The following is a 27,693-nucleotide window of genomic DNA, read 5'->3' as shown; positions in this document are numbered from 1 at the left end:
CATCAGCGGATGGGCCCTGGGCGATGCTGGAGCTGGAGGGGAGAAGCAGCAATGGAGGAACTGGGGACTTTGTAAACACTCCCTGGTGAGTCTGGGAAGCGTGATACGAGGGACTTGGTGAAAATGTTCTGCAGTTTCCCAGGTGAAGGCCAACTGGCCCCTAATGGCCCAATGCTTTCATTTAAGATTTTCTCTTATAATGAAAAACCTAGCCTCCTTCGCCCTTCCCACCCCCCAGAAGGTGTGTGTGCTTGCAGGGGGTGAAGAGAGAGAGAGAGAAACTCCAACTGGGGTGTGGTTCATATTGTGATCCCTCTCCTCCATCCCGCCATCCTGTTGAGATTTTGAGCATGCGTGCACGTGTGCCTGATGGTTTGTTTTTTTTTGAGAGAGAGAGATTTTCACTGTAGGGCGCGTGCGCTCACCAGACAGTCCATGGGGCCAGCCTGAAAAGCCTTGCTTTTTTTTTCTTTTTTTTTGGAGAGGTTTTTGCTCATCAGACAGACAGAGAGAGACATAGAGACAGAAAGCGAGAAATCACTCCCCAGGGGGGATGGTCACGCCGCAATCCCTTCTCCTCCATTCTCCTCTCAGGATCTTGGGCACGTACGCACACGCGCCCGGCGTGAGTTTTAAGCCACCGGATCCGGGACACGAACCATGGTCGACTACGTGGGAGTCCAGCAACATAGCCATTACGCTAACTGCTGGTTCCCCCCTGATGTGTTTTGAGCCATGTGGGATCTGGTGCCTTTAACCACCAGTCCATGGGGCCAGCCTGAAAAGCCTTGCTTTTTTTTTCTTTTTTTTTGGAGAGGTTTTTGCTCATCAGACAGACAGAGAGAGACATAGAGACAGAAAGCGAGAAATCACTCCCCAGGGGGGATGGTCACGCCGCAATCCCTTCTCCTCCATTCTCCTCTCAGGATCTTGGGCACGTACGCACACGCGCCCGGCGTGAGTTTTAAGCCACCGGATCCGGGACACGAACCATGGTCGACTACGTGGGAGTCCAGCAACATAGCCATTACGCTAACTGCTGGTTCCCCCCTGATGTGTTTTGAGCCATGTGGGATCTGGTGCCTTTAACCACCAGTCCATGGGGCCAGCCTGAAAAGCCTTGCTTTTTTTTTCTTTTTTTTTGGAGAGGTTTTTGCTCATCAGACAGACAGAGAGAGACATAGAGACAGAAAGCGAGAAATCACTCCCCAGGGGGGATGGTCACGCCGCAATCCCTTCTCCTCCATTCTCCTCTCAGGATCTTGGGCACGTACGCACACGCGCCCGGCGTGAGTTTTAAGCCACCGGATCCGGGACACGAACCATGGTCGACTACGTGGGAGTCCAGCAACATAGCCATTACGCTAACTGCTGGTTCCCCCCTGATGTGTTTTGAGCCATGTGGGATCTGGTGCCTTTAACCACCAGTCCATGGGGCCAGCCTGAAAAGCCTTGCTTTTTTTTTCTTTTTTTTTGGAGAGGTTTTTGCTCATCAGACAGACAGAGAGAGACATAGAGACAGAAAGCGAGAAATCACTCCCCAGGGGGGATGGTCACGCCGCAATCCCTTCTCCTCCATTCTCCTCTCAGGATCTTGGGCACGTACGCACACGCGCCCGGCGTGAGTTTTAAGCCACCGGATCCGGGACACGAACCATGGTCGACTACGTGGGAGTCCAGCAACATAGCCATTACGCTAACTGCTGGTTCCCCCCTGATGTGTTTTGAGCCATGTGGGATCTGGTGCCTTTAACCACCAGTCCATGGGGCCAGCCTGAAAAGCCTTGCTTTTTTTTTCTTTTTTTTTGGAGAGGTTTTTGCTCATCAGACAGACAGAGAGAGACATAGAGACAGAAAGCGAGAAATCACTCCCCAGGGGGGATGGTCACGCCGCAATCCCTTCTCCTCCATTCTCCTCTCAGGATCTTGAGCACGTACGCACACGCACCCGGCTTGAGTTTTAAGCCACCAGGTCCGGGACTTGAACCGTGGTCAACTACGTGGGAGTCCAGCGACATAGCCATTACACTAACTGCTGGTTCCTTGCTTTTTAATGGTGCTTATCACAGCCTGAAGATCTTCCTCTAGGCGATTTCACACTGAGGTGCGAAATGCCTTGAGAAGGTTGAGGGCTTTGCTGAGGGGCTCTGCCCCTGCTAGCAGTGTGACCTGTGACCTCAGGCTCACTTCTTTGATTCTCTGAGCTTCACTTACAAAACAGAAGTGGCAACACTCTCTCACAGGGCGCTGGGGGGAACCAACGTCATAGCAGAGCACAGCCATGAAGTCAGGAGGACTTGCAGGCTGCCCCTGCCCTTCTCACTGGTCTCAATTCCTCCTTCCTTCCTCAGGGGCTGCTTTCAACCTTCTAGAGCTGGTTTTCCCTTTCACTTCTCCAAGAACGAATCTAGGGCCCTCTGTGTCTCCTTTTCCTTCTAATGAAATACGCATGGAGTGGCGTCCCTCTCACGCCAGGTTCACCTGTGAAATCCTACCACCCCAGATCAAGTCACCATCTTCCTGGTGCTTTCTCTGACTCCCAGAGCCAAAACCAAACAGAGGAATAGGCCGTCCTTTCTTCGTCCCTCAGCGAGGGTTTCCCAAGCACCTTCTCCCCTGACCAGGCCGTGTAGCTCTCACTGGGCAGCCCCTGAGAGGAGGGTCACCCTCACCCCACACACTGCACAGTTACACCTCCTTCTAGATAACCCTTCTTGAAGGTAGTAATGGCTCCTCAGGGTCCAACTGGTGGTGTGGTGGTTAAGGTGGTTGGATCCCACGTGGCTGACTATGTGGTTCAAGTCCCAGACCAAGTAGTTTGAAAAACATGCCAGGCGTGTGTGCACGTGTGCCCAAAATCCAGAGAGGAGAAGGGAAGAGAGGAGATCGTGTGACCATTCTTCTTGGGGGGTGCTTTCTTACTCTCTCCTGCCTCCCTATCCCCACCCTCTACCCCTCTCTGGTGAGTACACAAGCCCGATAGCAAATTTAAAAAGAAGAAGAAAGAAAGAAATGGCTCCCCGCTCACCCCTGTTCCTCTTGGAGGCCCCAGAACACTGTCCTATTTAAGGCAGCCTCGAACTTGAAAACCATCATCGAGGGACCAGCAGATGGCATGATAGCTACATCGCTGGACTCGCATGTAGTTGACCATGGTTTGAGGCCCAGACCCAGTGGCTTAAGACACACTGGGCGCGTGTGCGTGCGTGCCCAAGATGCCGAGAGGAGAATGGAGGAGAAGGGATTACAGCATGACCATCCCCCCGGGGGGTGATTTCTCACTTTCTGTCTCTCTCTGTCTCTCTGGTGAGCACACACGCCCTATAGCAAAGACCTCTCTATAAGAAAGAAAAGAAAGAGAGAAAAGCCACCATGGAGGGAAAACACTCTCCAGTGATACCCTGACAGGTTAGTGGGAAGCAGACCCTCTCCCGCTCACTGAAGCGTGCCTCTCCCTCAGCCTCGGCAGCCTGGCTCACACCTCGCAGCGCGCTGTGCACATGGCGTGTGCTCACTAGGTCACTCCTGCCTGCCCTGCGGGCCAGTCCCTCTCCCTCCGATGTGCTTTCTGGCATGCTTCTCCACGTGCACTCATCCTCTGCTCTGTCCTTCCTTCGAACACGGCCCTGGTTCCCATCACCACACTCACTCAACTACTGTTCTCTCCCGAAGACTCTGAGAGATCAATTCCAGATTGTTCCTAGAGGAACCGGCCACCCCTCCCAGCAGTGCTGCCAGCAGGAGCGCCCACTGCCTTCTGTTGACTTTTCCCCTAGCAACCACGCTGGTCTGTGACCCCCGTTTCCCATGAGTGTGTCATGGCAAACCCTGTCAAATGTTTGTTTATGTCAGCAGGTATTAAGTCTGTTGTGTTTTCTCTAACCACTAAGCCTTTTATCCTGATGAGGGGAAGAAAAGCAAATTCACCTGGCAGAATTTGTTCTGGCAAACTACCTAATTTACTTGTAAAAAACTAACTAACTAAATCCCCGCTTTTCCTCAGTGGCACAATGTGTAGTGCAGGGCACGCAATGTCTGGCGTAAAATGGCATAAGAGAAGCACCTACCAGATGGCAGGGGAAGTGCATGAGGGCCCATGAGGCCTTAGCGCTGGCGCCACTCCTCATGGTCAGCTTGGGCCACGGGACGGCCTGAGTCTGGGGGCCTGGTTACTAGGCATCCCCTGCCCCACCCAGGCCCCGCCGAGGTGCTAATGGCAGTCTGGTGCCCACTCGAATGCTCTGCGAAGCCCAGCAGAGACGACCACTCATGTGCAATCAGACGGCAGCAGTCAATTACGTCATTGGCAGAATCACATCAGCAACCAGGACCCCACTGCTCTTCTCTTGGTTTAGACCCGCCTCCCTCCTCCCACACCCCTCTGTCTCTCTTCCTCCAGAGTTTCCTGCTCAGTGCACTCTCCGCCCTGCAGCCAGGATGATCCTTTTAAAGTGCTCATCGGATTGTGTCCATTTTCTACTGAGAACAGTCCAGAGCATCCATCCTGCCTCCAGAAGGAGGCCTTCACTCCTCAGCTGGCTCACAGACTCCTCACACCCTCACCCAGTCTCATCTCTCAAGCCCCTTCCCTCCTCACTGAGGGCCTTGGTAACCCCCAGAACACTCCAGCTTTCCAATTGGTCCTTGTACAAGTCTTTTGTCTTAGACACTCTCTCATCCCTGCCCTCTGCCTGGCCCCTTATGTGTGCCATTCAAGGTCTCATCTTGAAGTCACCTCCTCTGGGAAGCCTCCTCTTATCCTTTCCCCATAACACTAGGTGAGGCTTCTCTTCTTGGTATGGAAAGATTCTGTTTGGGACCAGCAGTTGGTGTAATGGCTATGTGGTTGGACTCCCATGTAGTTGACCGCGGTTCGATTCCTAGACCTGGTGGCTTAAACTCAGCTGGGGCGTGTGCGTGCATGCCCGCCCAAGATCCAGAGAGGAGAATGGAGGAGAAGGGATTGTGGTGTGGCCATCCCCTCTGGGAAATGATTTCTTGCTTTCTGTCTGTCTGTCTGTCTGTCTCTCTCTCTCTGTCTTTCTGGTGAGTTCACGTGCCCTATAACAAAAACCTAAAAAAGAAAAAAGAAAAGAAAAAGGCTCTGTTTGCTCGCTACCTGCCTCAGATCTCAAGCTTGTCATGGTAGGGACCACGCCTTGTACAATATTACTGTCACCAATACTGTCCATTCTCTTAGGCCAATATTTGGCACTTAGTGTTCACTCAATAAATACAGTGAGTGAATGTGAACCAAGGACCTCGGGTATTGAAAACTTGGTTTACATCTGTCTTTAATAACAAATGGGAAAATGAACTATTTCATTAATTTGCTAAAATCCATTTAACCCATCATATCTATGGTGGTGAGAAAGGGGGCAGAATAAAAGAGGGATGAGAATTTGGGGTGCCATTACTCTAAGGTCCTTTCTAGATAAAAGTTCTAGAAATTTACATGTTACATTCCAGCTCAGGATCAGGAAAATATATCCATAAACTGCGAAGGCAATACCATGGGAGAATCTTTAGGTCACAAGAACTAGACATTATTCAAGTTGAAACCACCAGTTTGCCTCTGGGCTTCCTGGTGGCCAAAGTCAAAAGGGGAAACAGTTGTTTGCATGACTGCTTCGGAATGGCTACAAAACATCTTTGTTCTGCAACCTTGAAAATCACCTTTCTTCCCTTCTCCACTTCTGCTGCAGCTCCCAGAAGATGGAGTGACCAAGCAGGGACCACCCTGCCAAAGCACCAGGCCTACTTGCCAGAGTCACCATGGCCCTGAGTAAGTAAACCTCGTTCTAATCACAGACCAGGCGTGGGGTTTGCCGAACCGCGTGTCCTGGAAGGAGGGGGCAGCACGAATCCCTTGCCCTGGATCTGCAGGCGTCCTCGTGGGAGCAGGACAGCTTTTACCCAGGCAGAAGTCATGCAGCTGGTTTAATCATAGTTAATGATTACAAAAACGTTTAAAAAGTGAGGATGAGCTCAATGGACCATTTTATTTAGAGCCTTACCAGTTCTGAGTCGATCTTTAGAGACTCGAGGAGGTGCAGGCTAGTTTGTTCCTTCCTGGTTGGCATCACTTGAATGCTTGTCAGGTCATTGGAAAGGAATCCCTCTCTAACAATATGGTGCTTAACTACTTGATTTGCAAACACTTGAAATACCCAACTCCACCAAACAGTGCATGTGATCTGCGAATGGGCTGAGGGCTGGAGAGTGGCCTCCAATCTAACAGGATTCCCCTCGGCCCTTTGTGCTATGGCACACAGGGTGTGTGCTGGCCGTTATCATGACACCTTTATGCCTCTGCTGTTTCATTGCTTAGCTGGTAAAATTAACCACAAATCGGGCCCTTTCTGCGTGTTCTTTTCAAGAATTACTTATGTAATTTTATTTATTATTATTATTTAAAATTTTGCTATAGGGTACATACACTCACTAGAGAGAGAGGGAAAGTAAAAAAGCAAACCACCAGGTCCAGGACTTGAACCTCTGTTGACCAGGTGGTAGTCCAGCACCTTAACCACCACACCACCTGCTGGCCCTGTTTTGCATGTTCTAAACGTCTAACATCATGCTTCTTAGTATTTGTGGACCCCTTCCACAAAGGCATTTCAAAATGTCATCAATTCTAAGATATATCCCAATTTCAGAGATTCTAAAGTAAGGTGAAAGTAGGTATCTTTCAGGGTCTTTAACACACCAAGGGGGTGCACGCTCTCTTTCTTGACCCCAGGCGTGGCCCCTGGAAGAGTCTGGCTCTGGTTCTTGGACTCCACTGGTGGCAACTCTGGCTCCTGGGCTCCACCAGTGGCAGCCCTGCAGAGGAAGACAGAAACAGCCCAGGGAGGAGAGCCTGCCCCCTCCACGACTGTGGGATCCTGCTGGAACATTCTTCTATCCATTCTTTTCCTCATGGAAAACCAGACTTTCCAGTCCCTGCCGGAAGCCGCCCTCACACACCTGCTTTGAATTCGGCCTTTTAGCTGTGAAGCTTGAATAGATTCACAGGAAGCCCACTGGCTCCGCCTCACCTTGCACTGGGCCAGACTAACGCTTGCTTTGACTGGCTCTTGGAGAGGCTGTGTCCTGCCCTCGCTTGAATACCTGAATGTGTGGCAGGAAGCAGAAGAAACCAGTCTGAGCCCAGCTGGAGGCCAGGGCAGGACTGCACCTCCTGCTCCTATTTGCCAGCAGCTTGTGCCCCTGTTCCAGGGCTTGACTCAGCCTCGGGATGGGGTGAGGGTCCCTGGTGGGGCCTAATAGACTGGCCTCAAGATTCTTCCCACGCTCAGGCCTCTGCTCCTAAAACCGAAACCAGGGCTCAGCCCCCATGGGCCAGACAGGGAGACAGAACGTGCTGCCCTCTGGGAGACTGACTGCAGGCCATGGTGGCAGCACAGACCTGGCCCTGGATGCCTGGAACGCACCAGGGAGACTCCAGTTGAGCTCTGTTCTGAAGCACAAGGCTAGAAACCACGTTTTGGCCCCTGAGACTCTTGAGACAAGAGCTTGACACCTTGTGACTTGTGTTCAGGTTCTCTCTTTTGCAAAAAGGAAATACTCCTGTTGATTGAGGATATGGGGGGGAGGGGCTTCACACAGTTCATGGAATGTGCACTTGATGAAGTATGGCTTTTGAAGTATTTTGCACTAAAATAAGCACATGCTTGAATTTCGATCTTCCATGAACGTTTTTTGAAGTCCCCTCAAGGACCTCTCGTCTGTAAAAACTCACAGTTCAGAAAAGTGGCGGCACAGACGCGTTCCTAGTAGAACCCAGGTGTGTTTGGTACTGCAGATTTCTCAAGGCATTTCCCCTCCTATTACCTAAGTTAATCTACACCATCAGCTCTGTGAGGCCAAGGCGAAGCGAATGACCAGGAGCATCAGATGGGAATCTTTAGGTCACAAGGCAGCCTTATGGTGCCAGGCCCTGTGTGGGCCGCGCCCGGTACTGTGGCACCACTTCTTCCCCCTGCGTGTGTCTGCGCCCACCAGAGGGAGAGAGGCAGAGGAGAAAGCACCACTCCGGGGTGCAGTCATAGTCGCCCCTGCCCCTCCGTTCCTCCCTCCTGTTGGGATCTGGGGCCTACATGCACACCTGGCGTGTTTGTCAAGCCCCGGGCCTTGGACGTGACCTGCAGAGTCAGTGGTGCGTACTATCTTATTTATTTTCACCACAGGCCCCTGAAGCAGAGTAGTGGTTGTCAAATTCGAGTGCTCGTCAGAATCACCTGGAGGGCTTGTTAAAACAGATTGCTGGGCCCACCCCCAGAGCCTCTGATTAGCAGGTATACCTGGAATGGAGCTGAGAATGTACTTTTCTTTTTCTTTTTATAACCCCTTTTATTTATTTAAGAATGTACAATTCTTTTTCTTTTTATAACCCCTTTTATTTATATAAAATTCTAAATGAATTCTTTTAATAACAATGTGAGGCAGATGAAATTTACAGGCATGAGTGAAACGCTGTTCCCATATTTATAGGACGGATCTGGAGGCAAGCCCCAGGCACACATCCATAACTGTTTTCCCACGACTGATAATACATCATTTTTAAATGATCTCAAGGTCAGCAGGTGGCATGGTGATGAAGGCGCTGGACGTCCACATAGCGCACCAGGATTCGAGTCCTGGACCTGGAAACTTGCTTTCTCACTTTCTCTCTTCTCTCTCTGGTGAGCTTAAGTACCCTATAGCAAATTTTTTAAAAAAGTAAGAAATTAAATATAATTTAAAAAAAAATCTGATCTCACATTGCTTTACAGTGAAAGAGTAACATCTATTCTTGGCAATTTAACTCTGAGGCCAGTCAACCTAATTAACTATCTCATAACCTGGTACACTTTAAGGCATTGTTATTCCTGTAAATTTCATAGCTATGTTTGAGGGCCCCTGAGCCAAAATTGCAGCCTAGATGGCCTGAAAGGAGCAGGGAACTCAATGGTTAAGCATGTTTCCAGGTCTGGCCTCAGCCTGGCACATCCTCACCAACCTGAGCCGGCTCACTGAGGCAGCTGAGTGAAGGGCGCAGAGGGAAGGCCCACGTACGGCAGACACAGAAAACCAGGAGCAGTAGACCCACTTTCCCAGCATGAACACGGCCAGAACCCTGGTTGCTGGCCTACTCTGTCACTGCCAGTAGGGAGAAGAGGACTGCAGGAGTCCAGATTATGAAAGGGAAATGGTTTAGCCACGCTGCTTGCCTGGAGCCTGGGACGCCGATTCACCCAGGCTAAACCAAGACAATGGTTTACTCCTTCCAGATCTGGGTTTTAAGGGAACAGCTGATAATTAAGGAAACCAGGAAATTCATGGGGGTGGGGGGTGTTGGGCACCTCCAGAGTTATAGACGGTACAGGGGGTAAGACAACTTGCCACTGTGTTCTAAGAGAAAACTGCAGATAGGATCGAAGGTAAAAAGCTGCCTTGGAAAGGTGTGTGCTCCCAGGCACAGAACAGGAGACTAGCAAGATCAGGGCCTGGTGACCAAGCCTGGTACCAGCAGGACTTTCTTTCTTTCTTTCTTTCTTTCTTTCCAGCAGGGCTTGCTTTCTTTTTTGTTTTGTTTTGTTTGTTTTAAGAATTATTTATTTAATTTTATTTATTATTATTTTAAAATTTGCTATAGGGCATATGCACTTACCAGAGAGAGACACAGAGAGAAAGAGAAGGAAAGGGAAAAAGCAAACCTCCAGGTCCAGGAGTCGAACCTCGGTCAGCCATGTGGGATTCAGTGCCTCAACCACCATGCCACCCACTGGCCCCAAGACTTTCTCATATAAGGTACAGAGGTCCCTAAAAAGGGTCTCTGAATACCCTAAAATTCCAAGCGAAATTTTGAGTATGTACATGTCTTCCTGACAAAGGGGTCCTTTCCCAAATGCTGAGATAGAGAGAAAGACTAAGACAGTTGCAGGCTAGACACAGAGCCATCAGATACACCGGGAGCCCGTCACGTCTGAGAGCTCTCTAAGCTGTCAAAAAGTTGCACATAATGTCATGGTAGAGTCAACTGAGCTTTTTTTTTTTTTTTTAAACTTCTTCTCAACTGTATTTTAAGTCTTTTCAAAACAGGGCCCTAGAGCCTTGAGTTTCAAGTATGCTCTGGGCTTGGTCCATTCTTGTGGGAGTCTTGGAGAGCCTCGTACACGTCTGGGTTGTTCATTCGCCACCTTTACAGCCCAGGATAGATGCGATGAAGCAGGGTTCCTTTCTCCGTGGCATGTACCGGTTTCAGAGAAGGCAGTGTCAACGTGGAAAATGCTGGACTTTTTCTTTATAACGAGGTTGTGGTGAGAGGAGCCTGTCATGAACATACACACGCTTCCAACACACTGCACTTGTAGACATTCTGGGTCTGTTCAGCTGGCGGATGAGCTGAGTGATGGGTCCCCCAGGAGCCAGGTGACCCATCTCCTTGAGGAAGCCCACTTGGTTCTTGGTGGCATGATGGGCTACCAAAATGTGAAAAGACCTCAAGAAACATGAGATATCCTGGAAATACTTCCCCAGGAAGGCAATTTCCTGAACGAGGTCTTCTAAACAAATGGCACCAAACCTCCCTAGATGCTCCTCAGCCATGGCGCTGTCCATTGGAGGGATGGTCTTATTCTTGACCTGGGCTTGTCCACGTTTCAAGATGAGTTCTCGGACAGATTTCAGATTTGGAAATCTCCGAATCACTTAAGGTTCCACTACTCCCAGCATTTTTAGGCTTTGGGGGAGTGACTTTGACAAAAACACTGAAAATTTTCTTTAGACGCAGTCTTGCCACGGACTTCTGCACCACGGAGCACACCCCGTCAGTCCTGTTGACGTGCACGACGAAGGCCAATGCAGGTTTATCCGGCACTGCCGAGGCAGGAGGTTTCCCTCCTAGCTGTCTGAGACCTACCACGTCACGCTGCTGCTGCCAGGAATCATTTAAGAACGATTCCAGTCGCTTAAGCCGGAGTCCTTTCTTTCTTCTGCTCGTTCCTTGCCCAAAATGCTTGCTTTTCTTGGACAGCTTTGAGGGTTTCCCATGCCTCTCTCTTTTCCAGGAGAGTTTCTGGAACCAAAGGGAACTTTTTCCTTTGCCCCTGCTCTGTCATCTTTGTGGTGCTGGTACTGAAATGTCCATTTCTAACAGGGTACGTGGGGCCCCGGGTGACACCAAGGCCACTGGTCCGGGGACCACACTTGGGGAACTACTGGGCTGGATGCTGCTCCTCTCATTTTATAGCAAGGAACTCGGGCCCAGGTTAAGTTATGTTCTTCAGGCCAGCCGGCCACAAGGCAGCTGAGTGGATATTTCCTCGGAGGTCTGCCTGGTTCTGGATCTGCACTTTCCCCTTCTCCCTGCCCATGCCGTCATGCCTGCCTTCAGGAACGGGCACTAGCTTCCCTGTCTTTCCGGTCTTCCCTGGTCAGATGAGCTGTGAACACGGATGTGCAGGTGTTTAGGAGGCACAGGCCAAGTTCTTCCAGGACCCACATCCCAATTCTGCGTCCCAGGGAAGGAGAGAAGTAACTACATCTAAACAGACCCTCTTAAGCCGGAGTCCTTTCTTTCTTCTGCTCGTTCCTTGCCCAAAATGCTTGCTTTTCTTGGACAGCTTTGAGGGTTTCCCATGCCTCTCTCTTTTCCAGGAGAGTTTCTGGAACCAAAGGGAACTTTTTCCTTTGCCCCTGCTCTGTCATCTTTGTGGTGCTGGTACTGAAATGTCCATTTCTAACAGGGTACGTGGGGCCCCGGGTGACACCAAGGCCACTGGTCCGGGGACCACACTTGGGGAACTACTGGGCTGGATGCTGCTCCTCTCATTTTATAGCAAGGAACTCGGGCCCAGGTTAAGTTATGTTCTTCAGGCCAGCCGGCCACAAGGCAGCTGAGTGGATATTTCCTCGGAGGTCTGCCTGGTTCTGGATCTGCACTTTCCCCTTCTCCCTGCCCATGCCGTCATGCCTGCCTTCAGGAACGGGCACTAGCTTCCCTGTCTTTCCGGTCTTCCCTGGTCAGATGAGCTGTGAACACGGATGTGCAGGTGTTTAGGAGGCACAGGCCAAGTTCTTCCAGGACCCACATCCCAATTCTGCGTCCCAGGGAAGGAGAGAAGTAACTACATCTAAACAGACCCTCAACGGCACAACTTCGGTCAGGAGTAGCTGGAATGACAGACAGGTTGAGTAACTGGCACGGAGACAGCGACAATTCCTGGTGTGGAAAACACGTCTCCCCTTCTTTCACTGTCTAGGAGTGCTTGAGCCTCTTACAGGTCCTCGGGATGGCAGCTAGGAGTGGGGAGATGTCACTGGGGTGTCTGGAGTTGGCTGAGCCTCTCCATTAAATCGGCCCTTTGATGACGATGGCGCATGCTCCCTGTCGCCGTTTTAAGCTCTCCCTTCAGCGCTGCTTTTTATGCTCCAGATCAAGCACGGGGTCACACTCTGCCTTTATTGCTGCACATGGGTAGAGAGCAAACAGTTTTCTTCCTAGCCTCTTTCCATGCCTTACACTTCTATTGCTAATTCTTGGGATTTGGGAAAAGGCTGGAAAGACTGTCCAGCGCCTCAGGAGAAGTTTGTCTGTAGCATCTCCATATTCCTGCAGATGCAGGACAGAGTGGAGGGAACAGGGCCTGGAGCACCTGGGAGTGAGGTTTGCCCAGTGGGGATCCCTCCTGGTGCCCAAAGGAATTGCCTCTTCTTTTGTTAAGGTGTGTTTATCTCTTTCCTCCATGAGAAAGTGTCAGAGACAGGCATCCCCAACCAGGTCTTCATGCCATGACCCTCCCCAGCCTCAGCCCGCCAGGATCACAGGCATGTGCAGACTCCCTGTGTGCACAGGGGACCTCGGGATGCAGACCCAGATCTTCCCACGTGGCTTCAGCTTCACCGCAGCGTCACTGCGAGTGGCCCAGAAACTGCTGAAGGCGGAGGACCAGGTCTGGGAGAGGAACCGGGGGTGGAGAAAGAACAGGGTGTGGGGAATGCATGGCAGTGCCTGGGTCACCCTGACACCTGCCAGAGCTGAGCAGGAGGACCAGTGAGCAGCTGCAGCCAGCATCTGATACCCCCAGCCACAGCACCCCCTCTCAGAGTTCTCTGCACCAGGATGGGGGGCTGGGACTCCAGGGAGGCTGGAGTTGCCCACCTTCCAGGAGGGCTCTGCGTCCGTGTTCCCCGGCCGTCCCATCTCGGAGGCTGGCTTACTTCTGCACTCCAGCACACACTGGTGTAGGTCTGTTTTTCTACTAGCTCACATCCGAGGAGCACCGAACCAATGCCCGACATCACTGGGGTGGAGCGCCCGGCCCGTGCTCGGCTCACATGGGTGTTCCTGTGTTGTTAGTTCCAATAGAGTCAGTCTTTTCTGATGGCTCTGTTGTTCTGAACACATGGAGGCGTCTTGTTTATTAAGGTGGAGAAAGCTAGTGAATTTTTGAACTCTTCTATGAATATATCAGTGACACATACAGAAAAGTGCATGTAGAAGAAGAGAATGGCTTGATGTGTTTCCACACACAGAACACAGTACCCCCGTCAGGGAATGGACCGTGACGGGCACACCCTCTGTCCTCCCACGGCCTCCCACCCGTCTCCCCGACCCCACAGGGGCCTGCTATTATGACTCTTGGCAACACAGACTCACGTTTTTGTTTTTGTTTGTTTGTTTGGTTTTGAATTATTATATTTTATTATCATTTTACAATTTGCTATAGGCACATGTGCTCACCAGGGAGAGACAGCTCTCCCTCGGGGGACACTTGTTCTGACTAAGTGCACTTGTGATTTGCCCCTACACCTTCACACATGGCCTCTCCGTGCCCTGTAAACCACCCCCCCCCAATTCTGCCCAGGAAGCTATGGCAGAGAGCGAGAGAGAGCGAGAGAGTGAGGAGAGAGAGTGAGAGTGAGAGCAAGAGAGAGAGAGGGAAAGTGAGAAAGCAAGCCACCAGATCCAGGTCTGGAACTGTAGTCAGGCATGTGGGAGTCCAACACCTTAACCACCGCGCCACCTGTTGGCCTGACTTAGATTCACTTTTGCAGGCTGGAGTTTGTCCGCTCACAGGACAACCTGACTTACGGTCATCCTCCAGTTCAGAGCAGGGGAAGCTGCCTGAACTCAACAAGGCCGATCTGGAGCTGATTTCCAGTGGATTGGGTGGGGGTCACTTCGGGGGTTCACATCCCCGTCCTCTCTCTTGGAGTCTTAGCAACTCTAAAGCCAGCAGATATCCAGCTGCTGCTTCAGCCCCTGGAGGGAGGGCGGTGGGTGGGCAGAGGGGTAGGGCTGGCCCCTTCTTGGCTGTCAGATGGTCCTCCTTGCCCAGGGGGCCCTCAGTGAGGTCAGCATGTGACTCAGAGCTGCGGGAAGGGGCAGACTTTGCATGTCCTTCTAGAAGTCCTACCATGTGCATCAGACAGCAGGAGGCCCGGGAGCAGGATGACTCAGCAGTGTCTACGTGCAGAGAAACCCAACTCCGCTCCCTGGGAAACCAGCACATGCCATGTGTGTACTTGTCCCACGCAGGGTGGCCCCGTGGACGCTTGTTTTCACCTGGCCCCTGAGCTGGGCCCTCTATTTACCTGCTCGACTCTGAGCACAGGTGCTAGCTACTGGCCTGGACCCGTCTGCCTCCCTAACTGCCCTCTGTCCTCCCTCCGTCCCCGCTGAGAGCTGACTGTCCATCACGTGTGTCCATGTCACTAATAAAAACCAGATTTGCCTTTGTGCTTACCCCGTGCACTTCTGTGCATCTTTAGACTCTGCCCTCTGCTTCCTCAGCAGAGAGCTGCTCCAGTTGTGCAGGTCGGGGCCAGATGGCCAGCCCAAGTGTGGGCAGGACGAGCTCTTCTGGACCCGGCGATCCAGCTGCAGGGAGGAGCCCTCCCTTGGAGAACATGTGTCCTGACTAAGTGCAGTTACGATTTTCCCCTGTACCTCCACACATTGACTCTCCGTGCCCTGTAACCCCCGGCCCCCCATTCTGCACAGGGGACTACGGCAGAGGCAGGGAGCCCTGAGTGACTCAGTTTGCTTCTGCTGTTCCGGCAAGGCCAGTACACTGGGCTAGAAAGGTCTCGGGGACCACCAGGTCGGCAGGCCTCTAACGGAGTGTGCATAGGAATCACTTGGAAAGTGCATTAAAAATACAGGGTTTTCAGGCTTCCTGTCTCCCCCACGTCCAGGCTGAGACCCCAAAACCTGTGTTTTTGTAAAGCATTCCAAGCTGTCCCGATGTGGGTGACCCAGGCATAGTTTGAGAAACACTGATCTAGACGACCCCTCCTCCAGGTTACAGAGGGGAAGGGGAGACCCAGAAGGCTTGGGTGGCTTCGTGAGGATCGTACGCAATGATGGCCGGAACCCAAGTCCCACTCGTTTCCATGCCTGCCACCTCCCACACCCAGAACCCGCCCCAGGGCCCTGCGCCAGACTGTCAACTCCTCTCTGTCAGGGTCTCGCCAGCCCCGTCCCTCCCTCTCACTGCCATCACTGTAAACCAGAGGTGGAGACATGGAGCAGGTTTCCCTTCTGTCCTTTCCCCTCCGTCTCCCACCACACGTTATTCTTCCTAAAACACAGCGGTGCTCCCGTCCCCCTCCAGGAAAGACACCACGGGAGAGGCCTGCCTTCCTCCCCTGCTTGTTTGCCAATCCATCTTTGTGACCTGGGAGCCCACTTCTCCCATAAACACTTCTCCATGTGCTTGGTCAACAGCATTCCCTCCTTCTCTGAATCTTCCCCTCGTCTAAGGCCCAGGTGAAAGCCTTCCTGCCCTAGGAAGCCTTTGTTAACTGTCCAGCCCTAGCACTCTCCTCCTAGGGCAATCCCCCAGGAAGCCTTCCTTAACCGTCCAGCCCTAGCACTCTCCTCCTAGGGCAATTAGAGCACTGAGCCATTGATTTATCCTCTGCTATCATTACCTGCTACATTCTGCTTTGAATTGTGACCTCTAATTACCCACCCACTTAGCCATGTGCCTTGCACATAATAAAGGCTGGAGGGATGTTAGTAATAACGGAGCCTCAGTGCAAGGGGACCTTGGCCCCTAGGCAGCTGTTGATTGAGTAACTATGCCTCCCAGGCTGCTGAACATCCAAAGGCTAGGCTTTGCAAATCCGGGTCAGACCTTTCTCTGGACTGTGCTTCCATGGTAGTGATCAACTGCCCTGCCCACCACCATCCCCACAGCCGCTGCTTCCCCTGGCTTTAATGCTGGCCTCCTGGGCTTGCTCCCAATGCCTGCTGTGCCTCCTGCTGACCGTGATGGGCCTATCTGTGTGTCTTCTGTGACTGACTCTGTTCCTTCTAAGACATTCATATCCCTGTGCTTGCCAGAGAACCAGCGGGTCTGGCTTCCTGTTCCTACCCCAGCCCGTGACCAAATTTCCAATTCACTGCAACACTCCTGCTGAGCTGACTTCCGGCTCCTTATCTGGCCCTCTGCCAGAGGCGGCTAGCGCGCCCTCTAACGTGCACCCGACCCAGTCCCCCAGGAGTGGCACGCTGTGTCGCTCCTCTCTCCATTTAAGACAAGCATTTCCTTTTTCTTTTATTAAGAATTATTTTATTTAATTTTTAAAAATTATTTTATTTATTTTAAATATTTTAAATTATTTTATAAAATTTTCTATAGGGCATGTGTGCTCACCAGAGAGAGAGAAAGAGAGAGGGAAAGTGAGAAAGCAAGCCAGGTCCGGGACTTGAATCATGGTTGGCCATGTGGGAGTCCAATGCCTTCACCACCACACCACCTGCTGGCCCCAGGTAGTCCTCTTTCACCAAGGACTGACCGTCACCTCCTTGTCTAGCGCTTGCTTACAAACATGGCAACAAGAAGTTAATTCGAGACACACTGACAGCTTAAGTTCCGGGGCCTGAGCCAACCTTTCAGAAAGGAGCTCTTTATTCTTGATTCTTTGTTTATTGTAGGATAAATGTCCTGTGAGTGAGGAAGGCTCTCTCCTGCCCAGGGCCCTTGCCCTCTCGAGGTACCTGGAGGTCTGATAGAAATCCTGCAGGAAGCTGGAAACCTTTCCACAATCCTCAGTTCAAGTGCACGGAGCAGACACGCCTGACGGAGAAAGTGCAGACTACGACACGCGTGAGATTGTTCTCTGGGGGTGACTTCATCCCCTCTTTCAATAACATCCCCCCAAAATACCCTCCTGAGAGCACAAAGTTTTCAGGTTTCCATTAAATACAGCCATCTCCCCCCAAACAAGTATTTAAAATCTGTACTTACCCAAGTAGGTCCACTTGGATTCTGCAAGAACAAAACAAAGCAAGTGAGTACAGTGGAACTGAATGGATTAGGAGAACACTGCAGATTTTCTTTTGAAATGACTGAGATTGAAAAGAAAGTCCATGCCCAGAATCTATAAGTTTCTCTGAGCCAGCATCAGAACAAGAGTTTCTCAGAACAACTGTGCTCCAGATGGCCGTGCAGGGCAGTGGGTTCACGTGAGGCTCACGGACTCAGGAGGAGGCTTCTTGACTAGACCCCTTCCAGACACCTTAGTCAAGCTAATCTTTATTATCTGATAGGAAGTAACTTCACGTGGCTCACAAACCAAAAGCCAACAGGTACATACAGTGAAATCTCCTCCTCACTCCCTGTCTCCACCTGACGGTAGTAAGCCTTCGTAGAAGGGCCACACACATGTATTTATATCCCCTCCCCCTGTTCCCAGTCACATGTTGGCATACTATAAACACTGTCTTGCATTTTGCTTTTTTTTCACTTAGCAGATCCTGGAGAACAGTTCATGCCAGGGCACAAAGAGGAAAAAGGGCCCAGCCGCAGTGCTGTAAGCAGTAGACTCCAATTCATGTGGCTGGGGCCATACGGGGAACCTGGGTTTTGTTTCCAGACCAACCTGAACAGGCCAGGCACAGCGGGATATGTCGGTAATCCTAGCCAACTGGGAGACCCTGTCAAAATGCCTCTCTCGCTCTCTCCATCTTTCTCCCTCTCTCTCTTACTGCAACTTAAAAGAAGGGGGGAAAAATGGCTAGCCCATGGCCTGGTGGTCACCTGAGCTGGACCCCACATGGCCGACTGGGCAGTTTGAGTCTCAGACCTGGGGCTTGAGAAACGTGCTGGGCACATGTGTGTGCGCGCCCCAAATCCTGAACCGAGGGAGAAATGTTGGGTCATCAAAAAAGTCGTGATACATTTTTGCGTAGAAAAATATGTCATGACTTTTCCAGTGACCCAATACATGGAGGAGAAGGGACTGTAGTGGTGTTACTATTCTCACTTTCCCTCTCTCTGTCCTTTTCTCATTCTCTGTCTCTCTCCAGCATGCACACATACCCTCTGGCAAATTAAAGAGAAAAAAAAAAAAAAAAAAAAAAGAGGAGAAAACTAACCTGAAAAGGACAACATTTTTTCTTTGAGGGAACTGCCACCCTCATGTGAGTTGGAGTTCCGGGTGGCAGGGACGTGTAGGAGAAGTTCTGCCAGGAATACAATGGGAGTCACCTACCACCTCCCAGTCCACGTCCTTCATTCCTGCCTCTGACTCATTTCTTCGCCTGCATTTTTAGTTCATTTTAACTTTCAAATTTAATAGGCGATTTTTATCCAATTAAACTTGCACATAGTTTAACAAAAATATCAGTCCTCTGACACTTCCTAGTCATTTATCTGCTTCCTAGGGCAAGCACTTTGAACGCTTTGGTTTTATTTATTTGTTTCATGGTCAGAGAGACAGTGCCCCTTGGAACTTCCACGCTGTGACCCGCCCTCAGCCTCAGCCAGCCTGGATCATGGGCGCAGGTGCCTGGCACACTCAGAGAGGTCTCCAGCCTGAACCCAGAACCTTCCTGGCTGGGTCTCCCTCACAGAGTGTTGCATTTAACTACTGTGTTACCGTCAAGCCTCCCAAATGATTTTTAAATGATTCTTTTATTATTTCTATATCTCTATAAAATATGTTTAGATTGCTTCTTTTTGTTTATTTTCTTAGGTTTAGACATTAGTTTTGGACACCCACTTTGGAGGGAAGAATTTAGGTCTCTTGGGCCATGAAAGTCTACTGAAGTGAAGTGACCTGCCCAAATCCCATGCCTGGTAAGAAGATTCCACACTTGGCATTCTGTCTCATGAATGTAAGGAATCTTAGGGTCCCCTTCCTAATCTTTAGAGTAGCAGGCAGAGGAGCCCAGACCCCTCAGAGTGTCTGGTAAGTACTGTGGACCTTTCCCCCATAATCGTAGCCACATTTCATGTACCATCGATTTCAGAAGGCCCACAAATCCTCTGGGTACTGCCATGGATGCAAGGGGAGGTAAGTCTCAAGGTTAACCTCCTCTAAATCAGCAACTGGATGATGACATTCAGAACTAAGGGGAAGCCAGCTTTGTGTGTGACTGCCCCTCGAACGATGTAACTGAAACAATGATGAAGAGAAGCGAAGAAGCATCGCCTTAAAACCAAGCTAGGGAAGGAGTCAGACCCTTCTTCTAGACATTTCCCTTCAGCGTTGTTTGCAGGATTCATGTTACAACGCAGTCATGGGTTTCAGAGACACAGGAAGCCAGATGACTGCCACTGAGGTGGTTGGGTCATGCAGAGGCCGGGGATGCAAAATCTTACAAGTGACAGGGGAATTTGTCCTTGGTAGATCCTAGAGGCCACTAGAAAGACATTGCTTGCTTCTGAGCAGTTTTGCCTTGACCAGGACTTTTCACGGACCACAGCCTGACTATGCCCTCCCCCTCCCAGCCCCCTCCCCAAAGCTCACTGAGCTGAGCTGTCCCCCCATGTGGCTCTCCTCAGCTGGCGTCAGCATGCTACTCTGAAAGCTCAGGGACAAAGGCTGCAGAGTAGAGGTGGGACCTTAAGGCCTCAGGTGGTGACACAGCTCTGGGGACTTGTTAAAAGCTGTGGTGTCCAGAGCTAGCTGGTGCTGGACTCTCACATGGTCGGCCGTGATTCGAGTCCCAGACCTGGTGGCTTGCTTTCTCACTCCCCTACCACCCTGTCTCTGGTGAACACATGTATCTTATAGCAAATTAAAAATAATAATAACAATAAAATACAATAAAGAATTCTTTTAAAAAGAAAGCAAGCAAGCTGCAGCATCCAGAGAAACTTCCCTGCCCTCCTCCTTGGTCCCTGAGACTTGGTGCTTTGGGTAGAAATGGCAAGGTTTGCAGGGGCTCAGAATGGGAGGGCTGGGGAAACACAGGCGGGGAAATGAGGGTGAGAATGAGTCCAGAAGGGTCATCGGGTGAAAACCAGGGCCCTCCCTGGTTCTGCCTCAGCTCAGGCCCAACTCAGGAAGACGTGAGTGTGCGTGCACATGTATGTGCATGTGTGCACATGTGAGCGTGTTTGCTTTATTTGGAATTGGCTCCCACCTCTAGTTTCAGGGACAGGAGTCTCAATAGGATTAAATTGACCCCACAAGGCAGGCCAGGCCAGGCCTCAGAGGTTTCCTGAAAGAGCAGGTCCTTCTCCAAGGGCAATGGCTCCTTCCCAAAGAAGGCCACCAGTTCCGTCTGGGAGCCTTGGGAGGTTCCGCCGCAGGCCTGTCAGAACCTGCAGACCCAGCTGGCACTGGGCAGGGACAATGCCCTGAAGAGAATGCCCTGAGGAAATGGTATTTACCAAGATCCAGGTCAGGGGTTCAGGACCCTGCCTGCTTCCTGCCCAGGTCTAGAACCTTCCCTGAGTAACCATCACTTGGGCACAGCAGGTTCGTGCACAGCAGACTGCAGAGCCCACTGAAATGCCCCCTAGGATTGCCACCGATTTTTCCACAGAACATGTAACCTTACCTTACTATGCTCCCTCCCTCCCTCCCCACCCCAGACTGGAACATGTTTCTGGAACATGCATCAGAGCCAGCTGCTGGAAGTTTACTTGCTCCAGGCAGAGAGCAGACCACACAGCTCAGCTTGACCCTCCTCTGCTCCCAACCTGGGGTCCACACTGACATTCTGCGTCTCAGTGATTACACTTTGACCTTGTCCCCAGAGGCAGTTTGCTAGCCAAGAAAACTACAGGAGAAAGAACAGAATAAAACCTCTGTTCTTAGAATTAGCGGTAGGCTGGCCACTCAGTGTAAGGTGAGAGTGGAGTTTCTACTGCTTGCAGTAAAAACTTGGAGAATAGGAGAGGAAGGGGCCAGGGAGAGGGGTAGATGAGGTAGTGGGCTAGGATGGCCAAGGAGGAGGGGAGGATGCAGCTGGGGGAACGGGGAGGGCAGGGGGAGGGAGAAGGGAGGAGAGCTCCGAGGGAGGGGAGTAAGTAGCATGCTTTCAAGACCCACAGCCAGTGAATGGCTTTTCTCTCCTTTGTCTGGCAGCAGCTTGGGACAGAAAGGAGCTCTCTAGTGAATCTTTGGTCTCAGCACAGCTTTCTTGAGAAGGGAGTACATGTCCAAGTTTGCAGTTTTCAAAACTAACTTCCACTCAGTGTGGCTGCTTCTCCCATGTCTTTCTGCTTCTCCCTGACCCTGACCGGATGTTGGAGAGAACACCAAGCACATCAGTCCAGCCAGGCTGGCAGAATCTAGCGAGGAGCCATCCTGCAGGGACTCCCAGCCTGCCCCCCTCCCCAGAGCCCAGGGGCCTCCAGGAGCAGGGCTGGGAGCCCCCTACTGCTGAGCAGCATGATTCCCACCTTCACTGCTGGCCCCAGACAACCCCTTTCAGCCTTATCCTCTCCTTTCATCCTTCTGTCAATGTTTCTCGACCCAACCCCAGACCAGGAACTTCGGCACCCACAGACGTCTCTCCAAGTTGGGGTGAACGCTGTCAAGGGCAGCCCCCTTCTGTTACCCAGGGAGCTCTCACAGAAGTCACCATTCCTCCTCTCACCCCCCTACCCCCCAAAAAAGAGCTCACCCAAATGATAGGCAAACGTTTGGCATCCTTTTCTGGTTTGTTTCAAAAGATTAACTCGAAAGATGAATTCAGCCAGCCTTGGCTGTCCATGGTAATTCTCTGGCCTGACCTAAGCCCACTGTTCAGATCCCTTCCCCAACCTCAGCCCTGCCCACCACCGGTGGGGAGTGAGAGTGGTGAGTGACGGCTGCACCCTCAGGCTTCAGCCCTTTGGGGTTAAGGACTCTAATTACAATCAGAAACAAGGTGTGTGTGTGTACGTACACACACACACACACACACACACACACATGTACGTTCTGGAAAGTAGAGCCCTCTCAGGGAAAAACAGTGATTACGGCTGCGATGCACCATCCCTTTGACTTGGTGGGGAAAGTGAGTGGCACAGGGCCCCTGCCCTGGAGAGGAGCTCCCCTGCCGGAGGGCTCTGCCTGGGCAAGGCTCACTCTCCCCGGGCATCGCAGCCAGTCACCTCTCACTCTCTGAGTGTCAACCAGGGCCACGGCATTTGAAACCCTCCTTCACATTCTCCTCCCTGGTTAGTAAGTTCTCGAGCCACCTCTCAGACCTGGGGTGCTCAGACATCAGGACGCATTTGAACACCGAATCCCAGCCAAGCACTTCTACAAAGACAGCGTGTTTCCCGCTTCAACCCTGCGGAGTCGTGCAGCCCAAAGGAGCCCCAAAGCATCCTTCCTTCAACATGTGCGATTGGGTTCTACGCCCTCCCGGCTCCCCGGAATAGTTTGACTCTCTGGGGAAAGCCTCCCAGAAACCCTCTGCCAGGAGGGGCCGGGCGCTCAGGGCTGCTCAGAAAGAAGCAGCGGAAACTTTACCGTTGTGCGGGGCCGGGCGGCACGGCTGCTCCTTTAAGATCACCAGCAGGAGGACGGCGGCCGCGCGCAGGCAGCGCCGGGCCATCTCCGCCGCTCCGTCCCGCTCCCTCTCGCTCCCCGCGCAGCGCAGGCTCGGAGCCGGCGGGGCGCGCACCTGGACCGCGTGCACGCAGCCCGGGTGCCGAGGCGAGCACGTCTGCTCCTCGGGCTGCTGGCTCCCCGCGGGCTGCTTTTATGGAGCGACTCAACCCCAAACACATGAGGTCATCGTGCGCGGGGAAGAACGCCCTGCCTCCCGGAGGGCTGGCGCCCCAGTTCTGAGGTGAGTTGTGGCCCTGACTTGGCAGCGCTCTGGGGGTGGGGGGGCAGCGCGCCTCAGGGCCAGGGCCCACCTGGGAAGAACTGGGAACCTCTTTCTACCGGCGGGAGCTGCTACCAGGCGCGGGTGAGATCCGCGCGCCTCAGCACCCTCCCATTGGGAAGGGTGCGTCTAGGGATCACTTCAACAGCACTGCGTTCCGCCTAAGCAGAACCCTCCACTTATGGTAGGGCACCGCCGTCTTCAGGACCCCATGGCATGCCTGCCTGGACTGGGCACTGGTTCGGGACCGGAAAAGGCAGCTGAGCGACTACATGCACATTCAGATTTCTGCAGATTGTCTAGTGCTCCTGATTGGGTTCTTACCTTTGAAGCTTAGACACAGGTTGAGAATAGGAAATAGCACCTTCAGGTACACGTGAATAGCTTTACTAAGCGATTAGAATTTGCCCGAATAGCAGGTAAGTAGACGAGACTCGTGCTAGTTCATGTTAGTCCACCCTCTCTAGGAAGGCAGGGGAAAGGGTCCCTTCCCTGAGGTAGCAGCTATTTACTGAGCACCTACTACGTGCCAGGCTCTTGTGCTCAGAACACTATACCCCAAGTGTGGTACCTTGGCGTGCTGAGTACTGTGACCTGAGGTCTTTCTGACCTCCCATTCTCCTTTCTTTCACCCTCCTGCTCCCCTAAAACAGGTCGTCGGAAGCAGGATACCTCTTCTCCAAGGCAGGTCATAGAAACAAGAACTCCTCTCCCCCAAGCAAGCCATAAAACCACTCTCTCTTTTCCCTTCTCCCTTGGAAATCCTTACTCCAGAAGGATTCTGCCCCATGTCCAGAAAGAGGGAATGCAACACAGGCCAGAAAGAATCTGAAAGGCAGGCCTGGCGAGGTTCTCCCTCAGTCTGTTACGATTAGATTGCACCCTTTTGTCCAGTATTTTGACATGGCTGCTTCATTGCACCTATGGATGAAAATGGGCAGTTTTCCATTAACTGATGAATGAAAAAAAAATTGAGGTATACATATACAATGGAATATTATTCGACCATTAAAAAGGATTCAACCCCATCATTTGAGACAGTGTGGGTGAGCCCAGGGGAAGCTGTGCTAAGTGAAACAAGCCAGACACTGAATGACATGTTCCTCATGTTCTCACTCATCCGTGGAAGCTGGGAAACTGGGTGACATGGACGTGGGGAATGGAACGGTAGATACCAGAAGCTCGGTGGGAGGAGGAAAGGGGTACTGGGAAGTTAGCAGGTACAAAATTGTGCGTAGATATGTGGGATGAGCCCTAGGACCCCACAGCATAGTGGGGCAGCTGTAGCTAGTGACCATTCAATGTCTATTTCAAACAGCTAGAAGAATATTCTCTGTCTCTCTTTTTTTTTTTGGAGAGGTTTTTGCTAAAGGGCGCATGTGCTCGCCAGACAGACAGAGAGAGACAGAGAGATAGAAAGCGAGAAATCACCCCCCAGGGAGGATGGTCACGCTGCAATCCCTTCTCCTTCATTCTCCTCTCAGGATCTTGGGCATGCATGCACACGCTCGGCATGAGTTTAAGCCACCGGGTCTGGGATTCGAACCACAGTCGACTACGTGGGAGTCCAGCAACATAGCCATTACGCTAACTGCTGGTCCCTCAGCTAGAAGAATATTCACAGCATAAAGTACGACACATGTTTGATACGGCGGATGTGTTTATTGCCCTGTTTTGGTCCTTACACATTGTGTTCATGTAATGGAAAACACCATATCCCAGGAATATGGGCCGCTATTGCATGTCCATTAAAAGTCATGGTAAAAAGTGAAGCTTTAAAAATGAGCAGTTTCGTTGGGGACTTGGGGGTCTGTGATTCTGAAGGGTCCCTTGTCATGCAAAACTTGGCCGAAATATTCTCCGTGTGCCCTTCTCTTGTTAACCTTCTTTGTTACAGGAGCATCGGCCATGACCCTTACAACGGGTGAGGAGAGGTGTTGCACCTTCCCACTCCTGCACATGTGTGGTGGTGTGCATCTTGGCTGGATCAACACCCAGACTGTTTCCAGTGTGTTAGCATCACCTGCTGCTCATTTCTAACCCCTTCTCACAAGTCTGTGTCCCTTGAAATATGTGATTCTAGGGACCAGCAGTTGGCGTAATGGCTATATCGCTGGACTCCCATGTAGTCAACTGTGGTTTGAGTCCTGGACCCGGTGGCTTAAACTCACGCCAGGTGCATGTGTGTGTATGTGCCCAAGATCCCGAGAGGAGAATGGAGGAGAAGGGATTGCGGCGTGGCCATCCCCCTCCGGGGGGTAATTTCTCTCTTTCTGTCTCTCTCTTTCTCTCTGTCTTTCTGGCGAGTACACAGCCCTATAGCAAAAACCTCTCCAAAAGGAAGGAAGGAAGGAAGGAAGGAAGGAAGGAAGGAAGGAAGGAAGGAAGGAAAGAAAGAAGTGATTCTGACCCCCTCTGTATTGTTAAGTCAAAGGTCTTATACCCTCACCCACCCCCACACTACTCACTGTATCCTCCTGATGCTGTCACTGTCACTGCCACTGCTGTTCTCACCACTGACCTCACTTAGACTCTGGCTTCTCTGAACCCTTGGGGCATCTCTGAGCGGCTTCAGGTGCTGAGCGTGGTTCCTTCTTGGATTCAACCCTGCCCTTGCTGCCTGCACACATTGCTCGGACCACGTAGGCTCTGGGGTATGACCCCTGGGTCTGTGACCTGGCCCATCCTGCCCTCCTCCCTTGGCCACAGCAGCCAGACCTACCCTCACCCATCTCACACTCGTACTGGCTCAGCCTACATAGACTCACAGAATGGCCTTGGTGCCCAGTGAAGCCCCCTGTCCATGGCATGGTGGTTTGGGAGGGACTGAGCGGCTTCTCTGCTGGGAGTCTCCAAAAAGCAGATGTCGTCCACACTTCCAGGGACATTACTGTTCTGTCCCCATCTGCTCAGCTCTTGTGTGGGTCAACAGAGGACGGCGAGGTCTCTGCGGTTGTTGGTACACAGTCAGTCTTGTTACAAGCACTGCTGGCCCACAGTAGGGCTGACGCTGACCTTCTCTGCCTGAAGAGAGCCCTGAGTGAGCTGCAGCTGGCTGAAGGAGTGTTTCTCTCGTGGTTCTTAGGATGTGTCCCTGATTTGTTGCCAAGGGAGCTCTGTTTAGGAGATGAACTGGACTAGAGGAACGCAGAGCTTAGAGCGGAGCCCCAGCAGGCTCGGAGATGCAGGTACTAAACCGGTGAAGGTGAAACCACAGCCTCACAGGGCAGGAATCATGAGAGGTGAACGGGCATGCGCACACGTGCTGTTACTCCTGCCCAGGTGTCTTCCTGTGACGTCCGCTGCTCATTACATTCCATTTCTCCTCGCATCTGCCCCTCTGTGTTCCCAGGGATCCCCAGAGATAGGGAGGCTAAAAGGGGAAGGGTAGATTTAAGTAGACTGATAAGGCCAGGTTGTAATTTGGGTTTCATGGAAAGGGAGAGAGGGTTGGGATGTTTACTGTATGTCTATTCCGAAGCCTGGTTAATTAGTAAAGACTATGTAGCAATTAAAAGGGAACTGAGAATATAAACTGAAACCCAATTGCCCTAAGTCCTTTGGGTAAATTTATTATTTTTTTTTATAAGGAATTGGCTGTGGGGTGGGGGGTGGCTAACAGAAATGGATGGAATGACAAACTTTCAAAGTATTTGAGTGAACTGTCAGGGATTCCCTGCAGCCCACCCCAGCAGACTACATAAACCTACCCGACTTGAGCTTCCAAGTCTGGAAAAATCATTTCTCCGAATCCCATGGCTTGTGTGGACTTGCTTGGCCATCCTCAGATGGGGCTGGTGTCAGCCAATAAGTCACCCATTACTCAGCGAGTTAGGGTGTGAAGTGGACCTTCGGCACTCAAAATGTGGCAGCTGGTCACCAAATGACAAACGTAGACAGAGGCTCTGGGGAGCGGCGCCCCTCTAGAATGTAACCATCTGAACAGACACGAGGGCCGGGCCAGTGGATCCAAGGGCCGAGGACTGAGGCACGTGCCTCCCCACATACTCACTGCATGGACTTGAGAGTAGCGCGAGTCTGTGTCACCTGTGAAGTGCAGGGAGTCACCACAGCCCCTGACTTACAAAGAGGGTTGATAGCAGGCTGGAAGGAGATCAGGCTAGGGGAACCTGGTTCATTTACTCATCTGCTCGTTCTTCATTCAGTCGCCTTCTCTGTGCCGGGCGCCATCCTCGCTCTCGGGAGTGCACAAGCATAAACTGAGCAGTCTCATGCATGGCTGCAGAGTTACAATTGCAGTCAGGGCTGTGCAAGGGCCATGTGTGACCCAGAGGCCCACGCCGCCCTGAGGCAGTGGAGGAAGACCTCATCAGTGTTCAGATGAGATTCGGTGACTGCAAAGATAAAACCAGGCTCTCCTTTCCCAAAGCCGGTGCCCTTTGGTGGAATCTGCCCCTTACGTAAGCCTTTCAGGCATAAGGTGCGGAGAATTTTGTTTTTTAAGTTAAGAATGAGTTCTCCAAATAGTGCCACTGAATCGGGAATGCTCGTATGGCGCTAAAGAAAGGACCGTAGGAAGGAAAACTCACATTTATTGAGCACCCAGTGTTTGCCTGGCACTGTGCTTGGCATGCTCTTCTTACAACCACCTGTGGGCATGGCTTTAGGTTTGC

At 51.7% G+C, this 27,693-nt stretch overlaps 1 protein-coding gene and 1 pseudogene across 1 annotated transcript in view; both read right to left on the bottom strand.

Moving 5' to 3' along the window:
* The window catches only part of CA12 (carbonic anhydrase 12), a 58,661-nt gene extending 35,839 nt beyond the window's left edge, over positions 1–22,822 (bottom strand). The window contains exons 1-2 of the mRNA XM_006141752.3: positions 22,699–22,822; positions 17,247–17,267 (exon numbers count right to left, since the gene is read on the bottom strand). Coding sequence (XP_006141814.1) covers positions 17,247–17,267; positions 22,699–22,783 — 106 coding nt within the window. The 5' untranslated portion in view covers positions 22,784–22,822. The remainder of the gene's footprint in view (positions 1–17,246; positions 17,268–22,698) is intronic.
* Positions 10,125–11,519, bottom strand: LOC102485651 (60S ribosomal protein L7-like 1 pseudogene; annotated as a pseudogene).
* Positions 22,823–27,693: the final 4,871 nt, after the last annotated feature.

This window comes from Tupaia chinensis, unplaced genomic scaffold (genome assembly GCF_000334495.1).
Source record: "Tupaia chinensis unplaced genomic scaffold, TupChi_1.0 Scaffold000063_1, whole genome shotgun sequence".
NCBI lineage: Eukaryota > Metazoa > Chordata > Mammalia > Scandentia > Tupaiidae > Tupaia > Tupaia belangeri.
This window is presented reverse-complemented; position numbering and strand designations above follow the sequence as displayed.